Below are 16,311 nucleotides of genomic sequence, written 5' to 3'. Positions count from 1 at the left end.
GTCCAAGCTTTCCTCAGCCTTGCAGCTTTCTTTGGCATCTCGGACAATCTCAACCCTTTCAACTATATAAATCCTAGCCTCTCAATTCTGGAAGCCTTCTCATTACAACTTCAACTCCAGCCAAAAGATCACAACAAACATAATGACTGAAAACTACGTACCCCCTAACCAGCAGCGCAATCTCCGCGCATGCATGGTCTGCTCAATTGTCATGACCCAAAACGTACGCATCAACCTTCCCTTTATTCTTTCCTCCCGTCTCTACTTGGTAGTCCAAAACTAACATACGTACCTCCAGCGTTTTATGCGAGAAGGGTGCCCCAATTGCGAAGATTTTCTCCATCTGCAAGGATCTATGGAAGCGATCATCGACTGCACATCTCAAGTCTTCGAAGGTCTCATTACACTGGCCGATCCATCTAAATCTTGGGTCGCGAAATGGCAGCGGCTGGATGGATATGTGAGAGGTGTTTATGCGACGAAAGTCAATGGACAGCTACCAGAAGAAATTGTTTCGACAATGGAGGAAGAGGCGAGGGTCAAATATATTCCGTAAGTTGTTCTGTACTGGGAATGGGGGGTTCTGTGACGAATCGGAGCTAACATGAATGCAGGAGAGATGGAAGTGCTACGGAAGCGGATTAAGAGATTAGAGAGATGGTTTGCAAGCAAAGGTAAGAGCTATCGCCGTTTGGGTATGTGATGATGAGGAGTCTATATGATATTTGGCAACTTGTGTAGTATTTCCTATCTTTGGGCTTGCCATAGACAACCATATCATCGTCTTAGAGTCGTCTTCTTCCAAGCATAACAGGACTACAGTATCATGAAATTTACTGATTTTTCATTAGGTCAACTACTACGCTTTATGGGATAGGAATTTGGATCTGGACAAAGGGTGCGTAATGTTCGTAGCGCGAGGGAGTTAAAAGGAGTTTGGACATGGTATTGGAACAACTACAAAGAAATGAGATGAGGAAAAGCTCTGAAGCGTCCGATTGAATCAAGCCGTCTCAATCGCCCCATATATTATAACAAATTTAATTTCACGACCATTTGTGGAAGAATGTAGACTTCTGAGAGCCGGGTAAAATCATTGACGCACAATCAATGAAGGCGAACTGAAACTCCTTGAAAGATAGGAACATCCTGCATTGACTCTTCTACAGATGCATGTGGTATCAAATATAACGCCATATTCCTTCCGTCGTAAAGTACCTCTAAATGTAACTCCGTGCAATGCCAAACCCTCATGATCGCTAGGTAACTAAAATCGTGGTCTTTTATGAGATGGTCCTCCATTTGATTGCTCCCTGCTCCTCTTGCGCTCAATTTCTTCCTTCATAATACGCTCTGCCTCGCTTATCTTTTTCGGCTGCTCAAATACGGGAGCCTTCTTACCCCCTAAAGCATTCTTTTTGGCCGCTGCAAAAACGTTCTTTGGTTTGCTCTGGAATCCCATCTTTAAGGAAACTTTGGCCGGGGCTGGTGGCTCCAGATTTGGAGACTCTGCGATTTTATCATCACCAGTGACCGGTGTCTCAGAAGGCTTGTCCTCGTCTTTTGCAGTTTCAAGAGAAGGCGCGTCACCAACCGGTGTCTTGCTCTCCTCTGGCTCAATAGTTTTGCTTTCAGGATTTGAAACGGCAGGCTTAGCACCGAAGCTAAGCTTTATTTTCTCTCCTTCCTCTCTTTTAAGGCCTCGTTCTTGCTCATCCACCTCGGATTCTCCACGGGCTTCAGCATCTTGCTTTGCTCGACGTACCTGCTCCCTGATAAGCATTTGCTCCCGCTCCTCGTCACCCTTGTCCTGCCTCTCTTTCTTCCTAATTGCATCTTGCCGTCTTAACGCTTCGGGTGAGTTGTCGATCCAGGCTACTTGTATGCCTTTATCCGTTTCCTCTACTCGACATAAGCTTTCTCTGCCCAGAAATTTGGCAAACTCTGTCAAGGATGGCCATTTCGTTGAATTCATATGAATATGCTCCTTGTTGCTGATGTATTCCTGGTAGAAATGATTCAAATTGACTTGTTTTTCGCCATGAGATGTTCGTAACAATTGTAGAAAGTCACGCTGGAATTGATTACTAAAATCGTTGATATATTTCTTAGGATCCTCGCCGATTAGGAGGATTTGTCGAACATGCGACTCAGATTGTACATGCATTTTGAAGCCATTTTCGTCGCGCATTTGTCTTTCGCAAGCCTGTCCATAATGTTAGTTGGCTGATATGTATCATCGGGAAGTATATACATACTTGGCAGTACCATCGTAATCGCTGAAGTCCTTTGGACTTTAACTTGTTGTTTAAAAACTTCGTTGATCCAACTTCTGCTTTTGGCATCTTGTAGACTTATTAAGGGTTTGGAAGATTTGCACGTTTTGCGAGTTCGAAACCAAGTTGAACTTTTAAAATATTGCGAGAAGGGGAAATTTGATTACGGATTTTGGATCGAAAGGTCCTGGATATCCTATTGAAAATTACTCTTGAGAATTTGATAGAGTAATCGTAAGTCCTAGACGATGGACATTATAGCAGAAAACGATGTAGAAGTCCAAAAAGTATATATATTACGCCGCCGCCGCCTCGGCCATTATTGTAGCCTTGTGGTCTGTGCACGCTAATCATTCACTGACACGACTGGTCTAGCCTTTCCACGTCGTGCTCGCCACCACCTCGCTTCCAGGCCAGGCTTCGCTACCCTGATTGTTCACAAGAGGGTTGAGCCTTACAATGATATCTTTTTCCCTCTCCTCTTTTACATTGACATGTATAATTGATATAATCGAAAACATTGGCTATAGCTAAGTGTATCTGCGAGATCACAGAACTTACTGCACAGCGTTGTCTACCAACAGCCGATGAAGGACGACTATACACCTTGAAGAATGCTAAGATCAGCCCGAGCCGCGCCCGTAGATGGGCATTGCCGTAGGCCATCAGAGAACTCTCTAGATACTCATATACAAGCAAGATAGTAATAATTATCGATGAGCTAAAGCCGTGGCCTTTGGAGATGCCAAGAGTTGTTTGTCACGTCTGTCAATTTATACTGGGAAAGTATGAGGTAACCTTAATTCGGTTGGACCGAGTATCAATTCCTTGTAGCTATTGACAATCACGTAGTTGCAGCATAGATGGAAGATATATTCAACTAGAGAACGAATGAAACTTTGACTGGATAGAAACTACTCGATTTCAAGAGATAAAAGCCAACTACCTACCATGTAGCCATAGGGTAGATTTCTGTTGGTACGACAAATACGTAGAGATATAAAATAGGGGGAGAAGTCGGGTCACGTGTTTCGGGTCATGCCTCTCGAGAGGTATGTGAATGTACACCTAGAATGTTCCCTTCAAGGTCGCTCTTATAAGAAAATAGCTACTACCTTGTAGTAGATCTTAGAGCTATGATAAGACTGTCCATAGCTTAGATAGTTTATTGATTTCACTATATGGTATCGGGATTTAAGAATTCCAAGTGCAATCATCAATCAGACTGAGAGGGAGCATATTGAATTTCTCAAAACAATATATGAGTCTGGATTCTAAAAAGGATGTAGAATGGAAACTTGCCCGATAATCTGAGTACATACATGAATAGGTGAATAGAAGCCAAGGTTGGTATAGAACTACACCCGCGACGATGTGAAAATCGATACGGACGGGTCATATGAAAGTTCTCGTACTTTTTCTTCTATGAATGGCGCCGGGAAGGTCTATTAATAGTATCCCGTATAGGTAGACAGCAAATGAACGAATAGGAAAGATTATCTACTCGGTAGCTCGAATTTTAATAATGCATTGCCTCAATTGTCTCCTAAACTTTTTCCTAACCTTGTACCTGACTGACCACTCAAAGTGTGCTAAACTCGAGACATTCCTAGTGGATCCCCTCTTCATTCCATACGATTTCCCGGACTCCTTTACAAACTACTAACTACAACAATTTCAACACTTTACCTTTCACATCTTGCAATCTTCTCGTCGATAAATGTTCAACAGTCTCAAGATCCTTTCGTTTTTAGTCATTTTTTAAAGAAGAAAATACACGACCTCACTCGTTCGGTCGGACAATCATCTATGCCATTCAGTCGACTTTTGGGTTTCACTCGGACAACCTTGATCGAAATTTAATCGGACTATAAGAATCATCAAAAGAAAACATCCATTAAACATTTACTCACCATTCATCGAAAAGACGAAACATTTTTGAAGGAGTCTTGGTGCTAGATCAAAGGAAACTTCGAAGATTGGAAAGAATATTTAGGAAATCAAACAGGAAATTTGGGGCCATTTAAGGGCATACGAAAATATCAACAACAAACACGATGCGGGCTCAACGATCATTCCAACTATATTCCATCATCTTACTCTGCCTTTTCACTTTTGTAGCTGCATGGCCATGGCCAAGATGGCTTCCAGAAATGGACTCTTTAATTGTAGCTCGAGCAGACAGTTCAAGCTCTTCTGCTGCTGGTAAGAAACTCATAATCAATCTTCCCCGTGTTTACGTGCTGACATCCTAAAGATAGCACAGCATCCGAAACTGCTTCCGCCGCTGCTTCGGCGACTACAGCCCCAAAGTCTACAAACACAGCATCAGAAACAGGTTCCGAATCTGCAACCAGTTCCGAATCTGCAACCGGTTCCCAATCAGCATCGAAAACAAGCTCAGGCTCAGGCACAAACAAAGCTACCACTTCTGGATCGAAAACAACATCAGGTACTGCCAAATCTGGATCATCCACATCCATAAGCAGCTCTGGTGGCAACTCGACTTCCTACAATGCAACTTACCCAGCAGGTGGAATTACTCTCTTAACACCTGCCGCCGCTTCCACTGAATACTACAAAATTGGTGACTATATTACTTTTGTCTGGAATTATACATCTCTCGAGGCTACTCCTACCGCCGTTAACATTATGGCCACATGCAAAGCCAATGCTCAATTATACACCATTGCCACAAACCAAACCGTCTCGCATTCCACACAGGCAGTAACCTGGGATACTGGTTCCTATCAATCAACTGCTGTTGGAAACCCTCTCCTTACTGAAACCTACACTTTAATTATCTACGATGCAGAGAGTAGTATCAGTGCGACTTCTGAACCCGGATACTTGTCAGTATATGATACATATGCTTTTGGGATGTACACGCCACAGCCATATACTCCTCTCAGTGATTGGGTATGTGCTACATGCAGTGGGGCATTATCTGACATGGAGAGAAAAGCATTAAAATTGATGTTTGGTATGGGAGTTATTACTGTGCTTAGCTTCACCTGGTTCGTCACTGGATTGGGTGTTATCTGGTAAAAAAATTGTCATGAAGATTATAACTTTTTTCTCATAATTTTGGGTGTGCTGGATTGAAGGACACGGAGGAGAAGAACATTAAGATATTGGGTTGCATATGGGAAACATTCCTTTGGGCAAGATTTGAAAATGAAAAATCCGGGTTGGGGTAATGGTGTTTTGGGGTTTGGGCATATGTGCATTTTCTGGATTTAGCACGTTGCATGCATGCATAGATAGCAGGGAGAAATTTACAATTACTTAATGAACGATCGAGAGCAAATTGGTTTATAATAGTCAATAACAGTTCTTTTCTCTGGTTCTATATTTGTGAATTTGTGCATTGTAGATTTATATCTATAAAATTACAAGAGTCTGCCTCGTTAGGATATACAGAGCACAAATTGGTATATCCATATATGTCCTTCAGTACATACATCCATATCATACACTGGCCTATCTTCTGACCGTCACACCGAAAGTGGCTCGCTATCTTCATTCTCTTAAATAAGCTTCAAACTAAATCCGGCCCCTTTCTCAACCTCCTCTCCCCCTCCACTCCCAAACACTCCACTAAAATCCAATACACCTCCCAATCCCTTAGGAGCCTCTCCTCTCTGAGGAGCATCCGGAGTCCCTCTCCGTCTCTTCTTCTCCAATCCAGCTTTACTTGGAAATGTAGGAAACATATCTTTACTCTTCATCTTCGGATCTTCTTTGAAGTATTCATGTTCCAGAACCTCTTGTGCAGAAGGTCTTTTCGCAGGATTTAAGCTGAGGAGAGAGGAGAGTAGAGATGATCCAGCTGAAGTCAGGAAGGGGAATTTGGAGCGCAGGACTGAGCCTTGAGTGGCGGGATTAGGGTTTTTAGGAAGACGGAGAGAGCGTGCGTTGGGGAGACGTTTGAAGGTGGGCCAGTTGGATTCGGTAGGGAGGCCGAGGAGTTCGAAAATCTTGGATAGTTGATCGACTTCATTTTTTCCGGGAAGTAGGGCGTCGTTGCTGAGGAGTTCACCAAATATGCAACCCACGCTCCACATATCTACACTTTTACCATATCGTTCTTCGCCGAGTAACAGCTCGGGACTGCGGTACCAGAGCGTAACGACTAATTGGGTCATTTTTGGAGCTGGATCGCCGCAGTAGCGGGCCATGCCAAAATCAGCGATTTTAAGGACGCCTCGATTGGAGAGGAGGAGATTGGAGGTTTTTAAGTCGCGGTGGAGGATGTAATTGTTATGGAGGTAGGCAACGCCTGTTGTGAGTTGATGGAGAAGTAATTTGAGTTCGGATGGGAGAAAGGGTTCCGAGAGGGATGTGAGGAGAGTTTTGAGGTCGTGTTCAAGGAAGTCAAGAACGAGGAATATACTGAGGGGTGTATGTTAGCTATAAGTTTCTATATACGTGCAAACGGGAAAACGTGCAAGCAAAGATTGAAATGGCAGAACTGAAATGGAGAAAACGTACTTCTCAATCTTACTTGTATCCTCTCCAACAACCACTTCCCTTAACCTCACAATGTTCTCATGCTCACAGTCCATCAACGTTTGTATTTCCCTTAGACCCGTTACTGGCACTCCGTCATTGGCATTTTCCATCTTTAATCGTTTTAGCGCAACGACTTTCCCCGTCCGACTATCTTTCGCGCGTGATACCCATCCATAAGCCCCCTCCTCTATATCATTCAATTTCTCATAATCTTCCACGCTGCGACATTTCCCCCAAATGGGTGCTGGAAATCGCAATAGTTTGGCAGGCGGTAAATCGAGCTTTTGAGCGGGCGCCGGAGAGTGTGATAAACGGCGACGCTTCGAGGGTCTTTCGGCGGATGCTTCTGGTTCAGAAGGAGCTTGAGCTTTGGATTTCGCAGCAGAGGCAGCGGCAGCTTGCTCATCGAGCTTCCTCTGTTTTTCTGCCTTCAATCGTTTCTTCTCTTCCTTTTCGCGTTTGCGCTGCAGATCTAGCGCAGCATCTTCTTCGTCATCTGCCCAGCGCGACTTGGCTTGAGTCGACATAATTGTACCTTGCTGGTTATAAACTCCAGCCTTCTGTGAAGTGTGCAATTGAAGCTCAATACGCCCCTCGCGCGGATTCAACAACCGTTCTGTCAAACTCGATGAGTCAATTCTTTCTGAGGTCGCGCAATATTGACCTTTTTAAATATGCAATAAAATATGCACTTCTTATAAAGTTCCAAAATTTTATTTCTGACCTCTCAAACACAACAAGATTTTCGATAGTGGTAGATAAGGTCCTAGGTTGCAGTGAATTTTGAAGTCAAGGCTGAGGATTTTGGGTCACCAATGACGACAAGGCCAGGAGACGAGGCAAGGCGAGGTTGCAAGGCTTTCAATTTTTACAACCTCTCTTTCTACCCTTGCAATGAGCTTTAAAAAGAAGTGAAATGTACTGGAAACATTAGAGAAGACTAAAAATGAGGTCTAGATTATTACTGCAAACGCGTAATTCTTTGCGTTGTGCTGTGAAATGCAGATATGGAGCTTCGTATTCGGCTTTGAGATGGTCTTCAACGGAGACGAGACAATGGTCTACACCCCTTGCAAAACAGCTTTCTGAAGCTATCACAGTATGATTTTTGTATCTTTTTAGATACTCGGGTACTTTGCTGATATGCTCTAGGCTACAGGACCAATTCCTTTGGCTTCATTTATGCGGATGTGCTTAACGTCCGATGTGGGTGGATATTATACCTCAAAACAAGAAGGAAGAGATCAGTTCGGACAAAAGGGCGATTTTATTACCTCGCCAGAAATATCACAGATATTTGGGGAATTGGTTGGTATTTGGTTTGTGGCAGAATGGATGGCTCAAGGGAAAAAGAGAAAGGGTGTTGAATTGGTGGAGATAGGTCCGGGGAGGGGCACTTTAATGGATGATATGCTGAGGGTCTGGTCTAGACATTCTTGTTCTAGTTTTGAATGTGGGCTAATATGTTGTATAGACAATCAGAAACTTCAAGCCAATGGCTGAGAGTATAGAAGCTGTCTATATGGTAGAAGCAAGTCCTGCTTTGAGAGACGCGCAGAAACAGCTTTTGTGTGGGGATGCCCCTATGATAGAGACCGAAACAGGATTTAAGAGTACCAGCAAGTATGCTGGCATTCCTATAATGTGGACTGAGAATATGAGGTTTGTACCTTCTGGTAAGTTTGTGCGGGAGTTGCAAAATTAAAGATCTTTCATTGAACTTTTATAGGCGCGGACAAAACTCCGTTCATCGTTGCCCACGAATTCTTCGATGCTCTCCCAATCCACGCTTTCCAGTCCGTACCTCCGAACCCCAATGCTCCAGAGCCTACCACAATTCAAACGCCCACTGGTACTCATCCACTTGCCCCCTCCACCTCCAAATCATCTACAGCCAAAACACCTCAGTGGCGCGAAATGGTAGTCTCGCCCACCCCGCCAAATAGCACGCACAACGATGTCCACACGCCAAAATCCCTTCAATCTCAATCTTCCCCTCCTGAATTTCAACTTACGCTTTCCAAAGCCTCGACCCCGCATTCCCTTTATCTTCCCGAAATCTCCACTCGCTATCGAGCCTTAAAATCCATACCCGATTCACTAATCGAGATATCTCCTGAAAGTCACGCTATTGTCGCTGATTTCGCAAGTCGGATTGGTGGTTCAGAAGCAAACCCTAAACCTAATCCTTCGGGTGCCGCTCTAATTTTGGATTATGGACCGAGTGATACCATTCCAACCAATTCTCTTCGAGGAATAAAAGCACATCAACGAGTTTCTCCTCTTAGCGAACCGGGAATCGTAGATCTAAGCGCGGATGTAGATTTTATAGCTTTAGCCGAGGCAGCTATGAATGCGAGTGAGGGGGTAGAAGTTCATGGACCTATGGAACAAGGAGGGTGGTTAGAGAGTATGGGAATTAAGGAACGGGCAGAGATGTTGGTTAAGAGTTTGGGACAGAAAGACGATGAGGTTAAGAAGAGGGTTGAGGGTGCTTGGAAGCGATTGGTTGATAGAGGAGGAAGTGGTATGGGAAAGGTCTATAAGGTTATGGCTGTGGTTCCAGAGAATGGAGGGAGGAGGAGACCAGTTGGATTCGGAGGTGGGGTGATGGATTAGATTGTCAATGTTGAGAGGTACATCGTTGGCCCGACTGACTGCATGTTGGGTCGAGGATGTAAGAGCTTACCTTTTGTAGGTACATGTATCATAATTGTACTTGAAATATACCAAAATTTCTAGGGAAAGGCCTGAATCCCTTTAGGAGCCATTTCAGCTGCTCAAACAAAAGTGAGAACTAGGTGCCATACACACTGGGACGATTTACAGTCAAGATTGGCATTTAAAAGGGGTTGATTTGATTGCAATCGAAGCCTGGGAATTCATAACTTAATCGCCAGTCATTCACACTCTCTTCTAGTAGCATTTCGACACTTGAACCCCTTGGCGCAATCACCTGCATTTGAATCATCTTATTTGAAGCTAAAGGGTGATCTTGTGGCTCGAGTATATTTTCTACATGTATTACTGCTTATTGGCTGCCTATACATGAAGTGTCAAAAATCAGAAGAAATGCTTATACACTCAGAGACGACGTCTGAAATGATATTTGATGATGCATCTTTCAAGATATCTGCGCAAAACATATTATGACGCAATTGATAATTTAGTAAAGTCAATGTCATGTTGTCTAGGGCTTTGATGGAAGAGAGAATATACAAGATCAGTACGAGTTTGTAATGGTCAATAGTTTTTGTGTGAGATAGATGACTGTATAATTGACAGAAAGTTTGATTGAGGAACAAAGGGGATATAATCAGCTCAAAGTCTAGAGTGAAGAGTAGATATATAAGTCCAAGCGCTAAAATTCTGTGCATCTATTCGCTAGGCAGATTTACTATTAGTTAGAGGACTTGGAAGCGAAAAGCCTTTTCATACCTAGGTTTGTAGCAGTAGATTTCTTTTTACCGAGAACGATCTCTTGCTGAAGTGACTTCGAAGCCAAAAGGGTGAATAGTGAATTCAAGAGCTACCTAGATAGTTGAATAAATACCTATCATTAGATCATTAGAAGTAGAGATATAATAATAAGCGAATAACAGGTATATGCCCAAGGTAAATAATGCAATGAATCAGCCCACATGTATCTTGAACTCGGTTTTGGTTTTGATATGTATTTACTCGTGGTTTTCAGCAGATGTTCTACGTCGGTTGATACTTTGCGCTTCCTCCTCGAACCATAGCTTCTTGATTAGATGTTGTCGCCTGTCCGTAATAAGTAACATGAAGCTGTTATCCAAGCCCTTCTTCGTATTTACGGGTTCGAATACTAGATTAACACTCTATTCTTCTAATAATACACTCCACCTACTCTTCTCTAATTTCTAACCTTCAACTCCTTAAATGCTTTCATGTTATCCTTGATCGCAATCTCTACCGGCAACCTCTCCATACTACTCGCTCCAAAAAATCCATGAATTCCCTTCGTTCTCGCCAAAACATATTCCACATCTTTTTCCTCCGCAACAGGTCCCCCATGGCAAAGAACAATAATGTCCTCTCTAACCTTCACAGCCGCATCTCTAATCTCCTGAATAGCCTTCACACATTCATCCAAACTACTTCCGGTCTTGGCACCAATCGTCCCACTAGTCGTTAATCCCATATGCGCTACCAATACATCCGCGCCTGCTTTAGTCATTTTCACCGCATCGTCGGCGTTGAAAACGTAGGGTGTGGTGAGTAAATCTTGTTCGTGGGCGACACGGATCATCTCAACTTCTTTATCATATCCCATACCCGTCTCCTCTAGATTTTCTCGGAACCGCCCATCGATAAGTCCAACGGTGGGAAAATTTTGCACCCCGCAAAAACCGAGATCTTTCAGCTGTTTGAGGAAGGTGGGGATGTTACGGAAAGGATCTGTAGCACAGACGCCGGCGAGAACACCGGTATCGTTTACTATAGGGAGGATTTCGGAGGCCTGTCATGATGTGAGATTTAGGTTTTGGATATTATGCGACACGTGAAGATTGGAGAAACGAACCATCTCAACGACTACTTGATTGGCATCTCCATATGGCATGAGACCAGCTAATGAGCCACGTCCTGCCATACGAAAACGACCGGAATTATATATGATAATGAGGTCTGCTCCGCCTGCTTCCACAGACTTGGCTGATAGACCGATTCCTATTGTTCAGTTAGCTATTAATCCATTGGACCAATGGTTTATATTATATATGCAGAAACGAACAACCTACCTGCTCCAGCTCCAACAATAATCTCCTTATTCTTGACTGCATTTTTCAGTCTTCCTAGAACAACATCGCGGGTTGTAGCTTTCGTCATTGTGCAAGATCGAGTTGACAAATGGAGATATCACAACAGTGATAGTATGAGCAGGCACAATATATATCATTCCCACTGTCTCAAAAATCCGATACAAAAATTCTTAGTCGTCCAATTGTCACCAAATTAAAGTAGCTCTCTGCATAAAATGACGACATGTGGTGCGGGGGGGTTGACAGCTTGACTCGTAAACACGCCTGTGCAGTGTTGACGTACCCCTGGCAACTCCAGCCCTGGCCGAAATATCCCTCTAAGGCCCCTCCAAGGCCCCTCACATCTGGTAGATTCGACACTAGAATCTCACCGGCCCGAAATTACCTTGGAGCTTGTTTGTAGCTATGGTGGGGAACTTGATTTCATCGAGATGATATGCAATAATGATATGCATTGCCATTGTTGACGGATGAATTCGAATTGATCAACTCTTGAGAATTAACACGTTTACGAATTGAAACGTCGAATCGAGCGTTAGGCTATCAGCGTTGTTGCTTTGAAGTTGGTATTAGTTCACTCTTCTCATCAGCTGTGTCAATCTCAACACAATAGATCAAAAGAGAAACGTCACTCTGCAGCACCTACTAAAACAGGTAGGACAGCATATGCATTATTGTTACACCTCACCCATAACTTCAGATAAGTATACAAATTTCCTCATGCTTCACTCTGATCAACTTCACAAACCATAAACAAAATGTCACATCCTACTATCCTCCTCCTCGGAACCTTCGATTCCAAACGCGAAGAAATCCTCTACCTCCGCACCCAAATCCTCGCACACTCTCAACCCATAATCAAAGTTCTCCTCGCAGACGTAGGACGCGAGCCCGCCTCTGATCCTGAAATAAGCATTCCCCAATCCGAAATCCTCTCCTATGCCCCATCCCCCCTCGATTACTCAAACCTTTCTCGCGGTGAATACATCGAGCACATTTCCATCTGCGCCACAAATCTCACACGTTCTCTCTTCGAGAAAAACTCCATCCATGCTATAATCGGACTCGGTGGATCCGGAGGAACATCCCTCTGTGCATCTATCATGCGTAACGCTCTCCCTATCGGGTTCCCCAAACTTCTGGTATCCACAATGGCCAGTGGAAACACAGGACCATATGTCGGCGAAACAGATATCACAATGATGTATAGCGTTGTTGACATCGCGGGCACCAATTCCATTCTAAAAGGAATTTTAGACAATGCAGCTGGAGCGGTCTCCGGACTCGCGAAAGCATATCAGCTTCGAAGACAAGCAGAGGAGAACGAACCGAGGAAAAAAGGAATAGGATTAACCATGTTTGGCATCACCACACCCTGTGTAGAAAAAGTACAAGAAATCCTCCAAAATGAAGACAAATTAAAAAACGAATATGAGATATACATTTTCCACGCCACCGGTGCCGGAGGAAAAGCAATGGAGAGATTAATACGCGAAAAACGCATCGATGCAGTTCTCGACATTACGACGACGGAAATCACAGATCATGTTTGCGGAGGTGTATTATCAGCGGGTCCAGAACGTCTCTCCGCCGCGGCTGAAATGGGAATTCCGCAAGTGATAAGTGTGGGTGCGTGTGAGTGTGTGAATTTTGGACCGAGGGATTCGGTACCAGAGAAATTTGGTGAGAGGTTGTTGGTGCAGCATAATCCAGAAGTTACTTTGATGCGGACGAATAAGAATGAGTGTGTCGAGATTGGCAAGTTTATTGCTGGGAGATTAAAGGAAATGGCTAAGAGGAAGGATTTGGTCAAGATATGTTTACCGAAGAAGGGAATCAGTTTGTTGGCTGTGGAGGGAGGCAAGTTTTATGATGTTGAAGCTGATAAGATGCTGTTTGAAACTATTAAGGATGGGTTAGATGGGACGGGAATCGAGGTGTTGGAAAAAGATTATGCTATTAATGATCAGGAGTTTGCAAAGTTTTTGGCAGATCAGCTTGTGCAACTTGTTTCCAAAGCGTCTTGACGATATTGGATGGAGAGAGGAGCACCAGGTGAGATAATGATTTACTTTGTACCCCTATATATTAGCCAACTACTTATTTCTTCGTCTCATTACCTCATGAGCATCTTTGCGTATCATCCAGGTCATTCCGTCCATATAGAAAAGATTGCAGGCAATATAAACCCATTTCAAGAAACTTGATCCTATGAAACAAACGATAGTCCCAGAATTTTACTCTTTATTTATCTTCTTAAGCGATGTGTGGATTTGGAGAACAGGATACATACCGAGAGAACGGCATGTGATTTCCAGGTTTCAAGAACTATGCTCAAGATAGGGTTATAAAAAATCGATTCTCTGTTCACTATCCAGTACATCCCAAATCGTACGTCACAATGTATTCGTCACTCGCCGCCTCCATGCAGATAAGCAATAGGTATCAAAATGGCTCTGCCCACTCGCAATGGAGGGCGAAGATTCAACACCTGTATGTGGTGCCCTCTACGAATCTGTAGTTTTTTATTAGAATCTATAAAATTAAAATTAAATCATTGATATTTCTAGTAATCCATAAATTACAATAATCTGTTTCTTCGAATTATTATTTTTCAACGGTATTTTTACTTCTTGACTAATCTCTTTAATATTCTTATTTAATATAAAATCAATCTTCTATCAATCGAAGAATAAATAATACATAATAATAAAAAGTGAAAGACTTGTATCGTAGGTCATGAGCATATGGTGAATTTTGAAGTATAGGAGAATAAGGCTAATATTTAGTTTATAATAGAAAGTAGGCTCTGATTAACAATTTCTCGAGTACTTTTGAATTATAAAATGATCTAGTGGCTGTTACACTATCCTTTTCTTAGGTTAGCGTCGCCCTCCACCGCTTATAAGTAGTCTCTGTGCGCTCCACATTGGAAACGTCAGGGCTATCTTAATTTCTTTCTTTTAATACTACGTCTTCCTACCCTGTTACCACAGCTCGCCGAAAGTGTAAGGAAACAATCCGTCTAGCTCAATCGATTGACCAGAGAGTCAAATTTAACACACATTCCACTCTATCTGCCTTTCAGAATGTCGTCTGCAATCTTCTCCGCGAGGATATCTATAATAGAACATATCCAGTCAGCTATCTTGTGTCTCGATTTCTAGAGCAATGCATTAACAAAGAACTTTGGAATCATTCATCACTTACAGACTAAAGACGAAGGATGACCTGCGGGTAGGACGGGAAATGCCGAAGCATCTACCACCCGCAAACCTTGAACTCCATACACCCTTGCCTTGGAGTCTAATACTGCCATTGTATCGTTTCTCAGCCCCATTCGGCATGTACATACTGCATGATAACTAGGCGCGGCCCTCTCCTGAATTGTTGCCAACATCTACGCATAGGCAGAAACATCAAGGCCTAGAAACATTTCCGCGCCTAATACAATTTCACTGGTGCCATTATTGTTTGTAAAGACAGCGCGTGCTTGCCTGAATGCTGCTACAGCCACCTCCTGGTCTCGAGGATCGGTGAGCCAATTGGGATTGACCAGCGGGTATACATTTGTATCATTGGAAACTATGGTGATCTTTCCGGGAGAGAATGGTGTTGTTAAAACAACCGATGACGATACATATTGCCTGTCGTCGTCAAGAGTGCCACCGAAAGAGGCATCGAGGAATAGGTGCTCGAAGTCTGGCCAATCCGATGAGAAAGCGTCAATATCAGCTTTTGTTTGGTTGCTTATTGAACCAGAGGGGACATTCGCAAATCCTAGTAGACTATCAGTGTGGAAAATCGAGCATTTTCATGTGAACAGACTTAGAACCCGTTTTCCTTCTGGGAAAATTCTGAAGTGTGGAGTTAGACTGGATCATGAAACTGTTGAGAGCTTGGGCAGCTACATACGTCTTAAGCTTTCGGTTAACACCATCTTCTAGTCGGCCAACCTCTGAATTTACAGTCTCTGTAAGTTGGGGATGTTAACACTGCGGTCCTTGAGAGAGCCCAAGAGATTTTGACGAGAGTCATATGCTTGTAAAAACCATGGTCACCATCGAAGAATGGATAGTATTGCGCCCATCGTGTTCGTAGACCATGTGAAATGAAGATAGCTTTAGACTCGAGGACAGCATATATTCAAATGATGGCACAAAAGATCTACCGACGCGGAGTAGTCTCCATCATCTCCATCGTCTCCCAGTCCTCAGTCATCGGGGTATCATGCACTAACCACCTACCCTAAGTAGATTTGTCACCAACCAGCTTGTGATTGCATGACATACGAAAGGCATCAATCCACCCTGGTCTGGTGAATAGGACTCTAGATCAGTAAGCACATCGTCAGCCATGTAGTTGGTTGCTGGCATTCTGATACCCTGACAGTAGACAAAAATGACCCTTCGGCCGACTGGTCTCTGCATAGCAATGTTGGAAACTTTAGCGTGACCCTAGGGTATGTACCCCCTGCACCGGACCACCACCTTGGGGTGGCTATGCGGAGTCTAAATTACTTTTGAGATCTTTACAGCCTCGAGACTAATAGTGTCCGATTACAACCTACAGCATAGTAGTTTTGAGGTCTAATTTATATAACCTCAAAACTCTCCAAAAAAAAAAAATCAAACCAAGAGCTTGATTGAACTCTTCCAGCAATCCAGTTTTTTTGTTCAAGGGGATTTCAAAGCGAACACAAACCGGGTAGGGAGTATCGGCTTCTAGAGTCCACA

General features: G+C 43.4%; 9 protein-coding genes across 9 annotated transcripts; 4 read left to right on the top strand and 5 right to left on the bottom strand.

The window, feature by feature from the left end:
- Positions 1-142: 142 nt before the first annotated feature.
- On the top strand, positions 143-645 carry Bfra_006436 (putative transcription elongation factor spt-4 protein; the record flags this gene model as incomplete). The annotated part of the gene is made up of 3 exons (XM_037336808.1): positions 143-223; positions 299-552; positions 615-645. The coding sequence occupies 3 exons, from the start codon at positions 143-145 to the stop codon at positions 643-645; spliced, it is 366 nt and encodes a 121-aa protein (XP_037198174.1).
- Positions 646-1,267: 622 nt separating this feature from the next.
- Bfra_006435 (putative zinc finger protein rts2 protein) lies at positions 1,268-2,345 on the bottom strand (the record flags this gene model as incomplete). The annotated part of the gene is made up of 2 exons (XM_037336807.1): positions 1,268-2,206; positions 2,259-2,345. The coding sequence occupies 2 exons, from the start codon at positions 2,343-2,345 to the stop codon at positions 1,268-1,270; spliced, it is 1,026 nt and encodes a 341-aa protein (XP_037198173.1).
- Positions 2,346-4,333: 1,988 nt separating this feature from the next.
- On the top strand, positions 4,334-5,324 carry Bfra_006434 (uncharacterized protein; the record flags this gene model as incomplete). The annotated part of the gene is made up of 2 exons (XM_037336806.1): positions 4,334-4,481; positions 4,534-5,324. The coding sequence occupies 2 exons, from the start codon at positions 4,334-4,336 to the stop codon at positions 5,322-5,324; spliced, it is 939 nt and encodes a 312-aa protein (XP_037198172.1).
- A 482-nt stretch (positions 5,325-5,806) lies between these two features.
- On the bottom strand, positions 5,807-7,318 carry Bfra_006433 (putative cmgc cdk pitslre protein kinase protein; the record flags this gene model as incomplete). The annotated part of the gene is made up of 2 exons (XM_037336805.1): positions 5,807-6,671; positions 6,771-7,318. The coding sequence occupies 2 exons, from the start codon at positions 7,316-7,318 to the stop codon at positions 5,807-5,809; spliced, it is 1,413 nt and encodes a 470-aa protein (XP_037198171.1).
- Positions 7,319-7,737: 419 nt separating this feature from the next.
- On the top strand, positions 7,738-9,410 carry Bfra_006432 (putative duf185 domain protein; the record flags this gene model as incomplete). The annotated part of the gene is made up of 4 exons (XM_037336804.1): positions 7,738-7,890; positions 7,944-8,210; positions 8,266-8,467; positions 8,521-9,410. 4 exons carry the CDS (start codon positions 7,738-7,740, stop codon positions 9,408-9,410), a joined length of 1,512 nt encoding a protein of 503 aa, XP_037198170.1.
- Positions 9,411-10,668: 1,258 nt separating this feature from the next.
- Bfra_006431 (putative tim-barrel enzyme family protein) lies at positions 10,669-11,642 on the bottom strand (the record flags this gene model as incomplete). Its single annotated transcript, XM_037336803.1, has 3 exons — positions 10,669-11,274; positions 11,338-11,483; positions 11,555-11,642. The coding sequence occupies 3 exons, from the start codon at positions 11,640-11,642 to the stop codon at positions 10,669-10,671; spliced, it is 840 nt and encodes a 279-aa protein (XP_037198169.1).
- Positions 11,643-12,333: 691 nt separating this feature from the next.
- Bfra_006430 (putative upf0261 domain protein) lies at positions 12,334-13,602 on the top strand (the record flags this gene model as incomplete). The annotated part of the gene is made up of 1 exon (XM_037336802.1): positions 12,334-13,602. One exon carries the CDS (start codon positions 12,334-12,336, stop codon positions 13,600-13,602), a length of 1,269 nt encoding a protein of 422 aa, XP_037198168.1.
- Positions 13,603-14,648: 1,046 nt separating this feature from the next.
- Bfra_006429 (putative gmc oxidoreductase protein) lies at positions 14,649-14,894 on the bottom strand (the record flags this gene model as incomplete). Its single annotated transcript, XM_037336801.1, has 2 exons — positions 14,649-14,695; positions 14,786-14,894. 2 exons carry the CDS (start codon positions 14,892-14,894, stop codon positions 14,649-14,651), a joined length of 156 nt encoding a protein of 51 aa, XP_037198167.1.
- An 81-nt stretch (positions 14,895-14,975) lies between these two features.
- Positions 14,976-15,951, bottom strand: Bfra_006428 (putative gmc oxidoreductase protein; the record flags this gene model as incomplete). Its single annotated transcript, XM_037336800.1, has 4 exons — positions 14,976-15,355; positions 15,404-15,432; positions 15,491-15,546; positions 15,868-15,951. The coding sequence occupies 4 exons, from the start codon at positions 15,949-15,951 to the stop codon at positions 14,976-14,978; spliced, it is 549 nt and encodes a 182-aa protein (XP_037198166.1).
- Positions 15,952-16,311: the final 360 nt, after the last annotated feature.

Source organism: Botrytis fragariae (genome assembly GCF_013461495.1).
Source record: "Botrytis fragariae strain BVB16 chromosome Unknown tig00000000, whole genome shotgun sequence".
Lineage (NCBI taxonomy): Eukaryota > Fungi > Ascomycota > Leotiomycetes > Helotiales > Sclerotiniaceae > Botrytis > Botrytis fragariae.
This window is presented reverse-complemented; position numbering and strand designations above follow the sequence as displayed.